The sequence below is a fragment of the Octopus bimaculoides genome, chromosome 15 (assembly GCF_001194135.2).
Source record: "Octopus bimaculoides isolate UCB-OBI-ISO-001 chromosome 15, ASM119413v2, whole genome shotgun sequence".
Classification (NCBI taxonomy): Eukaryota; Metazoa; Mollusca; class Cephalopoda; order Octopoda; family Octopodidae; genus Octopus; species Octopus bimaculoides.
The window spans coordinates 31,014,822-31,024,967 of NC_068995.1; the positions used below are offsets into that span (position 1 = coordinate 31,014,822).

A 10,146-nucleotide genomic window follows, 5' to 3' on the forward strand; every position below is an offset into this window, starting at 1 on the left:
GGTGACACGTAAAAGCACCCACTACACTCTCTGAGTGGTTGGCGTTAGGAAGGGCATCCAGCTGTAGAAACTCTGCCAAATCAGACTGGAGCCTGGTGTTGCCATCCGGTTTCACCAGTCCTCAGTCAAATCGTCCAACCCATGCTAGCATGGAAAGCGGACGTTAAACGATGATGATGATGATGATGCGTAACTTAGTGGTTTAGCAAAGAGACCAATAGAATAAGTAAGTACCAAGCTTTAAAAAGAAATGTACAGGGGTTGATTCATTCGACTAAAAATTCTTCAAGGTGGTGCCTCAGCACGGTCAGAGTCTAATGACTGAAACAAAGAAAAAGAAAAACACTAAAAGATAAAGAAAGATGTGTGTGGGTGTGTATAAACATCTGCATATAGTTAAGAGGTTTACTTTACAGCCACAGGGTTCCAAGTTCTATGTTTGTATGTGTCAGTTTGGACAAATGTCACCTACCATAGCCTTAGGTTGACTAATGTCCCATTCCATGGCACCTTGGGCAAGTGTCTTCAACTATAGCATGAGGCTAACCAAAGTAGAGTAGATTTGGTAGACAGAGCCTCAAAGAAGCCCATTGTGTGTGTGTGTCCTTGTCTTGGCCACATGTGATAATTGTAAATGAATGTCACCATCATACAAGCAGTGCCATTAATTTTCAATATTCTGAAAAAGCATGTTCAGTATTACCTTGCTTGGAAACAGGTGAGGGTTGGCAACAGGAAGGGCATCCAACCATACAAAATATCCCTCAGTAATCTCTGTTTGACCCATGCAAGCATGGAGAAGTGGATGTTAAAATGATGATGTAGAGGGAGAGAGGAGAGGTTGGGATGGAACCATGGCTGTCACTTATTTTACATCCATCATTCTCTTACCATTATACCATTAACATCTCAACTAGCCTACACTTGTACCCTCCCCTACACCAATACCGTTCTCTACTGCTCAAGGCTCCCCTTTCAGACCACTCTCTTTCTACCGAATATTTGTATAACTATCATAATTGCTCCTTTACTTGCAATTAGGTAGCTACTATTTGTGTCTCTCCCCTTACACCCTGCTGTTACTGTCTCTCTCTCTTCAGTTCTCCTTTACTGTTCTCTCACTCTCTCTCTCATACTTCTCCTTTCTCCCTTGCACTCTAGTTCATCTTCTACATTACCATCTCTTTTACCCACTCTGTTGGTCACATAGCCCTGGATAAATGGAGACAACATAAGCAGTGAAGATCCTCTTCTTTGTTGCAGAGTACAAGGCAACTTCACTTCTACTGGTGCCATGATAAAATGTATCCGGTGCATTCTATAAAATGGATGACAAAAAGAAGCATAAATATTGTAAGGTTGAGTGGAATTCTTTAGTCTTCTCAAAAATGTGCCCAATACATTCTGTAAAGTGGTTAGTGGTATGAAGAGCACCCAGTCATAGAAAGCATGCTGCAGTATAAAGTACAAGTGAGTTGTGGTCTCCCAGCCATGCCTAGGAAGACAATAACTCCAAACTGACTTGGAGGGTGATGAACAATCTAATCTATTCCAGAATAGGTTGGATGTGAAATGATGATAATAAGTGCATATGTATGAATTGCTTTTGTTAAACAAAACTACCTTATGGTATTTAGTGCCTTTGGTGAACTTTAGCATTTGATAAATAGAGATTGATAAAATAAGTACCAGGCAATTCCTGAAGTTGATTATGTAACTATATGTGTGTGTTTGTGTGTATATGTATGTTTCTGTATTTGCTTTGCAAGATTCTTGATGTGAAAATCATGTGTTGAAACAGATATTATTCTTGGGGATGGTCATATTTTGCCAATTAAACACACACACTATATATTCGGTCTTCACTTCAGCTTTAATATTATCATTTTAGTTTCTTTGTCAAAGTTCTTTCATTACACATCCTGTGACCTCTTCAGCGACTCTATCCCACATGTCTCTTGTTCTGCTTATTCCATTTTGTCTTGAAAAGAACTGATAAAGAAACTAAAATTGAGCTGAAGTGAAGGCCAAATATATTGTGCATGTGTTTCATTTGGCAAAATACGACCATCCACAAATATAATAATAAATATATGTATATGCCATTCTGTTCACTGCTACAAATGTACCATTCAAGAAAATGTCTTTATAATTAGTTTTCTGTGATCAAAGGGTGGTTTGGTCACCTGATTGAATTAATAATATCACATTTTAGGAGAAGTGCATTGTATAAAGATTATTTTTGATCACAAGTTCAGCTGGAGGATAAGTAGAACAATTAGCCAGGAATAAATCTTATACTTGACATTTAATCCTGGTTTCTTGCTGCTACTAAATATTTGTAAACCAAAAGTAATATAGTCACCCCTCTCGAGCCAGTGATGGTGAATATCTTTCCTCATTTATGATCAATAAATGTCTTATCACCACAAATGTCAGGGCTTTTCTTAAATAGCATTTTTGTTACCAGCCTTCTGAATATTCACACTTGTCTTCAGGCAAGGCTGTGTGGTTAAGAAGCTCACTTTGCAAACGTGTGGTTTTGGATTCAATCCCACTGCATGGCTCCTTGGGCAAGTCTCTTCTGCTATAGGTGGCCAATGCTATACGAGTGAGTTTAGTTGATGTTTAGCAGCTCATCATAACTTAGCAGTTCAGCAAAGTAGACCTATAGAATAAATATCAGATTCATAAAAAAAATAAAAAGCATAAGTACTAAGATGAATTTCTTAAATAAACCTTTCAAGGCCCCAGCATGGCCACAGTCCAATGACTAAAACAAGTTAATGGTAAAAAAAAGTTCTGTTCATTATGATAGATTTTAGTTTTTGTTTCAAGACCATCAGTTCATTAAACAGTATATATAGGCTTAGGTGTGGTTGTGTGGCAAGAAACTTGCTTCCCGACCATATGGTTCTGCGTTCAGTCCCACTTTGGGCATGTTACCCCATGGTTTCAAGTTCCATCTCACTGCTTAGCACCTAGGTCGAGTGTCTTCTGTTATAGCCTCATACCAACCAATGCATTGTAAACATGAACTGTATGGAAGATCAATGTGTGTGTGTTTGTGAATGTTTACATTCTATGTCTTGCATGAAAGTGTTGAGCTAAAAGTTGGTGACATTATGTTGTTTCCTGTCAAAAACTTGTTTGCTAACTCTGTTCTTTTGAAAATGAGTGGAATAAAAACTCCTTTACTTGAAAAATAGTTAAGGATTATCAGCAATCAGTGCATCTGGTCATAAAACAATGGCTCAGTAACAAGTATTCATCTAACCCAGTGGTTCTCCACCAGGGTCCATATGACCCTTGGGGTCATAAGATTCCAGTGTTAAAATCTATCAGCAATCAATTGATTATACTTCTACAATACACAAAATATTCCCACAATTTTTTAGATATTATTTCTTATAATATATAATTATAGAAATATAATAGGATTTTTTAAAGCATCAAATGACTAGGAGGGTTCATGCAAGTAAAATAGGAATCAACGGGAGTCCCTAGGAAACAAAAAATGGTTGAGAATCACTGAGCTAACCCATGCTATCATGGAAAAACCATACAAAACAAATCAACAAATAATGTGGCTTTATAGAATTGTTAAAACCCAACACAAAATGCAGTGAAACTACTGTGGAGAATTTGAGGGTTGGTTTTTCAAATAGAAATTGATGACTACTCACCACCAAACCAGCTTTGATGTTTGGGGCATGGACTCTACACTTCATCAATGACTGATGACTATGATTGTGGCATCCGTGCTCTCTGACTTGTCTCCCGGTTGGGCATTTGTCAAATTTGCAAGCTGCATATTTGGGCTGTAGCTAGAAGCATTACTTTGCCTGCTGGGACATTAGGGCTGACCACCAGTTGTGGTCAGCATTTGTGAGGGACATGGTGAAATTATTGGTCAGAGCTGGCTCAACCCACTTTAATTGAATGCTGCTGCAAATACATGTAAGTAGTACCAGACCTGCTTATGAAGAGTGCCTGTTCCCAAAAATCAACTTGCACATACTGACACATTTTGCTCACCAGTTTTAATTGACTGAAATAGATCTAGAAATCACCAACATGTATCCATTTGGCAGTAACAGTCTACATGATGTCACCCATTCGTTTTACTAGACAGCTATGAACCACACTTATGGAACATCTCCAAGAAATTGGTAATATTAAACTTTCATTGAAATGGCATCAACATACCAGGATATATTTGGGTCCCTTCTATGTTTTCAATTTCATTTCTACTAACATGGGCACAGGTGTAGCTGTGTGGTAAGAAGCTTGCTTCCCAACCACATGGTTTTGGGTTCAATCCTACTGTGTAGCATCTTGAGTAAGTGTCTCCTACTACAGCCTCGGGCTGACCAAAGACTTGTGAGTGGATCTGGTAGATGAAAACTGATAGAAGCATTGTGTTTATATATATATATATATATATATATATATATATAATTGAAAAAATTGGAGCCAACATGAAGGGGTATGGTTGGACACATATTTTTAAATCACTACAATTGTTTCCACACAATGTAATTCTCTAGGTGTGCAGGTACTTGATTATGCAACTGTTTCCCTGCATTGTGAGATCTAGTTGTGTTTCCTCAGGTGATACGTAAATATTGTCTCCATAAGTTTAAAATCCTCGGCTTCAAGAACATCCCTTTTGTCTGTCATGGCCTGAATTTAGTAGTAGTCACTGAGCTTATCAGGGTGTGTTGTTGCTGAAGGGCCATTGACAAACTGCTTTGAATGTGCCTGTGTTTGCCTTCCACCACCACTTGACAACTGGTGTTAGTGTGTTCACATCCCCATAATTTAGTAGTTTGGCAAAAGAGACCAATAGAATAAATAATAGGCTTAAAAAAAAGTCCTAGGGTTGATTTGTTTGACTAAAACCCATCAAGGTGGTGCCCCAGTATGGCCACAGTCAAATAACTAAAACAAGCAAAAAATAAAAGACAAGGATAGAATTTGTGTTTTATTCTTCCACAGTCCATAAAGTACCAGTGATTAACTTCATCCATGAAATGTCACTTTGTGCTTAAATTACAATTTATTAACAGAGCGTGCAGGTAGAATCATTAACATCTCAGACAAAATACTTTGCAGCATTTCTTTCTGGTTTTATGGTCTCAGTTTATATTCTGCCGAGGTTGGCTTTGCCTTTTTCCTTTTCAGGACTGTGGATTAATAGAATCAGTAGAGCATCTGATAATGTATTGGTGTATATAGTTAATTCTTTCTATATCAGTATCACCTGAGGGCAGCTTTGGCAATAAAGTACTGGGGTCAATCTAATCGACTGTCATCCCTTAACCACTTCCAATTGCCTAGCCTCTTGCTTATACTCTTTTACTTGTTTTAGTCATTTGACTGTGGCCATGCTGGAGCACCGCCTTTAGTCGAGCAAATTGACCCCCAGTCAAGCGATGTTGGGGGGACAAACACACACACACACTTATATATATACATATATATGATAGGCTTCTTTTCAGTTTCCATCTACCAAATCCCCTCACAAGGCTTTGGTCGGCCCGAGGCTATAGTAGAAGACACTTGCCCAAGGTGCCACGCAGTGGGACTGAACCTGGAACCATATGGTTGGTAAGCAAGCTACTTACCACATAGCCACTCCTGCGCTTATATTAGAAATTGTTATTATTGTTGTTGAACTTTTGAAGACTGAGTTTTTAAATTTACCTATGTCACATTTTAGGTGGCTTCAACATCTATTAATTCCCTCTTGGCTTCTATTTATTAGAGTTTGGATTGGTAAGTGAATGAAAAGAGGGAGATTCAGAGAGAGAGAGAGAGAGTGCAACTCCAGTGAAGCTAAAACAGAATTTAATATATGCAAAAAAAAAAATAATAAATAAAATGTGAAGTTGGAATGGCAGTGTTTTAATATTTATCTGCCAAACAACCAGCAAGTGGCATTCAAATGATACCAGTTTCACATGGTCTGTAAGTTTACAGGCACACACACACACACACAAGTAAAAAGGTCAAATGCTAACAGGGGAAAGTTTTTATTTTATTTTTTATTTTTTAAAGGAAGAAAGACTAGTGCATGCCTTGTATGGTTCTTTGAATAATGTACTTGAAATAATGACCATCAAGTTGATAATAGTATTATTTCTCTTTGAAAAGTCACCGTTGGTTGCCGATTGTAGATTTGGGTCAAAATTATTTTGGTTGAATTATGTCCCTGGTTTCTGCTAATAGCCATTACTTTATCCCCCACCCCCACCCACTTCAGCATCATCTGAATGCTGTTATCACTCTCTTCTGTCAGATGTTGGCTTTTTATGATTTGATTTGACAAGAATAATCTTCTGATTTGTATGTCATAACTATCAGCTCCATGACATGTATGTGTGTATATTTGTGAATAAGTGTGAGTGTGTGTTTATTTGTGGATATGTGTATATGGGTTTGTTTGTAAATGGTGACTGGATGTATGCATATGTTGAATATAGATGTGTAGTTGTGTGGGTGTGTCTGTGTTACTGTGAAAGTATGAGTATTTAAAGAGTGTGTATATGTAACAATGTACTGCCTGTATGTATGTGTTGTGAGAATATATGGTGTGAGCTGTGACCCTGCATATTTATGTAGAAGCCTGAGTAAACACAGGCTGCACAAATCTATACACACACACACACACACACACATCCATTACATGTTGGTGCTTGTATCTATAATCTGTATATTCATACATCTGTATTTATGAATATATGTATATATATGTTAGTGCATGTATTAACTTGTATGTACTTATGTCTCTGTGGGTGTATACATATATTTATGATTGTGTGTATATATCTTAATGCTTGTGTCTATAATGACTTGTATGTGCTTACATCTATGTGGGAGTATACATTAATGATTTTGTGTAGATATGTTAGTGCTTGTCCCTATGATGATTTGTATGTGCTTACATCTATGTGGGTCTATACATATATTTGAGTATGTCCATATATGTTAGTACATGTGTCTATAATTAGTATGTACATACATTTATAAGTATGTTAACTCCTGCGTATATAACTAGTGTGTGTATGTGTGTATATATTATACATATATATTCATACATTTATCAGCATGCGTATGTCTATAATAACCTATAAGTATATTCATCTTTGTCTATACATGCTTGTACTCATGCCTATAATAACTGTATAGGTGCACATGCATACATTTGTGTGTATATCTATTCGTGTTTGTGTGTATAATAACCTATTTGTATAGACACCTATGTAATCAATGTGGCTGTATATACATACATTCGTGTATAAATGTGTGTGTTTGCAGATATACCACTATGTATAGACACTGACACTACTGCATTGATATGCAGTTGCTGCACCTTGCTACTATTAGATATTTGTATTTTGTTTCACTGTAGGCTAACCCTGATCCTGTAGACTTATGATCAAAGGTGTTCCATCCATGACCACCACCTCTTTTATATTTTGAACCATAATGTCCAACATGTTGTTCTTTTTTAAGATGGTTGGATGTAATATGAGGGAGATTTGCCGAACTGGGTGTTCTGTGCAAATATATGTAGCTTGTAGCAGCTTCAGAAGCTACAATGGCTTGTCATGTTAAAGCTGTTGAATCTATCTAAAATGCTGTGCATGGTGACTTGTCTAGAGATGTGTAGCATGATTTAACTGTTGAAATTGTAATGGCTTGTAAAGCTGTTACATCTGACAAAAAAGGGTGTCTTATTACTGCTAGATAAACTTTGAGTGACTCTATTACAATGTGATTGGTTACAAAAGCCAGTCAACGACAAAGCATCAATGAAATGGGAACCTGTCTAGGGGTATTTAGCTTGTGGTAGCTGCTAAAACTAATGATTTCTAGCTACAAAATAGTTATTTCTGATAAAAATAGTTTAAGATATAGTAGCTCTGTTTTCAATATATTTTGCTTGGTACCAAAGGTAACGGCATTTTGTCAGGGTAGGACCTGGAAGATAAAATATGTTGTTTCTTTTATATTTAATACACAGCATAGTCCATTTTTGGATTAGTCCATTCCTTGAATAATGTTGAATTATGTTGTGTTAGTATCAATGAATTTGTCTGTCTGAATCATGGTATAAGCTACAGTTTTCAAAAAGAAATGTAAATGTATCCATTTACGCATGCTCACTCATATACTCATGTACCGTCAAGGGAGTTTTTATTAGGTCACACAACCTGAGGCTGTGGAGTCAGTATACACAATCTTTGACCCTCCCAACTCCTTAATGTGGTTTACTACTGACTCTGACTCTTCATGCAATGTTATTATCAATTCTAATATGCCAGTGGCAGGTTCAAACTCATAAACAAGTTTGTTGACAAATGGTGTAAATACACTTAAATCAGCTCACGTGCCACCTATCCAGACTGTGAGGTGCAAGCATTTCAGAATGGTTATTTCCTCTTCCGTCACAGAAACCAGATGGTGATGCTGCAAGCTGATAGAGACAATCTCTCTTATTTTATTCTAGTCGGTGTATGTCAGCTGGTAGCACTAATCAGTGGAGTTAGAACCTGTCACTGGCATATTCAAACTGGTAATAACATTGCATTTATACACCGCTTAGTGCTCCACCTTTGACTCTTCAGTCTATTGTACCATTCACTCTAACTCAATTTATGATACCATTTCTGATTCAAACCCCTTAATTATCGATTCTGATCCCTTCCCTTTCCCTTCACCCTTCCTCACCTCCTGCACCAATAGTGATTCTTTCTTCGCTACATCACAACTATAAATCTGTTCTTTTCATCATACTTTTATACCCTCTCTATGCCTAAAATTATCACAAACTTTCTCCTAGAGGTAATATTTATCCCCACTTAAATGTGGATGCACTGTTAGAACACATTATACTGTGGTAGATACCATGAAAATTGTATGGTATCTAGTCTTGAAAATTTGCAAGACAGCCTCACTCGTGTTGGTGCCACATGAAAAAAAAAAAAAACTACCTGTTATTCTCTGTTAATTGGTTGATACCATACATGAAAATTGTATGGTATCTAGTCTTGAAAATTGCAAGACAGCCTCACTCATGTTGGTGCCACATGAAAAAAAGAAAAAAAAACTATCTGTTATTCTCTGTTAATTAGTTGATGTTAGAAAGGGCATCCAACTGGTAGGAATCATGTCAAGACAGACATTGGAGTACAATGTTTCTCCGACTTGTCAGATCCTGTTGAACTGTCTAACCCATGCCATCATGGAGAGCAGATGTTAAATGATGATAATGACTAATCAAATACAGTATATACGGTCAATGCGAATCAGCTGGCCACATTTTTCACCTTGTAAACCTGTTAAAATTTGGAGCTCTGTTGGTGTCTGTGTCTTTGATTGTAGATCCACTTGGTCAGGAATAGCTTGGTGCTAAACAACAAATTCTTTGTGCTTTTTGTATTGGGGTGGGGAAGGAATGTAGTTTCGTTATTCTTCAAATTTCTTCAATTTCTTTCCTTTCCTATAGGTTTTTGCATGGCAAGTTGCGGACCAACTTCTGACTGTCAATCGAGATCTTGAATCCTGTTATTTTGCTGCTCAAACAATGAGGACAAAGGTTTGTGTTTTACGACTTTCTACTGTACCAGTCAAATACTGGGGTCAGTTATTTTTTTACTATATTTCCCATCAAAAAGACATTTATGGATTGGTACCATTAATGGTGGATGAAATGATAGTTGAATTTATCGTTCCTATCTACCAGGGGTCAGTAGAATAACCACTATCCAAGAACTGGGGTCAACTATTCAATGCAATTGTATAAACACAATGGTTCTTGATCTCATCCACACCATGATTTCAGTCACTTCTCTAACTATATATATATTATGTCACTAAAAGGTGTTCCACATTAGATTCACTGTTCCACATTTCTGATGACTATATTCGCTGGTGTCTTCCATCTTTTCCTTTAAGGGAATTTTAACTGTAAAACATTTGTGGGATCTTAAATATGAAGAAATGTTTGTGAGAGAGAGACACTCAGGAAGAGAGAGAGAGAGACACTCAGGAAGAGAGAGTGAGAGACACTCAGGAAGAGAGAGAGAGAGACACTCAGGAAGAGAGAGTGAGAGACACTCAGGAAGAGAGAGAGAG

At 37.2% G+C, this 10,146-nt stretch overlaps 1 protein-coding gene across 1 annotated transcript in view; it reads left to right on the plus strand.

Annotated features, from left to right (window-relative positions):
• Positions 1 to 10,146, plus strand: part of LOC106869380 (transportin-3) — a 71,201-nt gene that overhangs the window by 21,534 nt on the left and 39,521 nt on the right. The window contains exon 2 of the mRNA XM_014915102.2: positions 9,518 to 9,607. Coding sequence (XP_014770588.1) covers positions 9,518 to 9,607 — 90 coding nt within the window. The remainder of the gene's footprint in view (positions 1 to 9,517; positions 9,608 to 10,146) is intronic.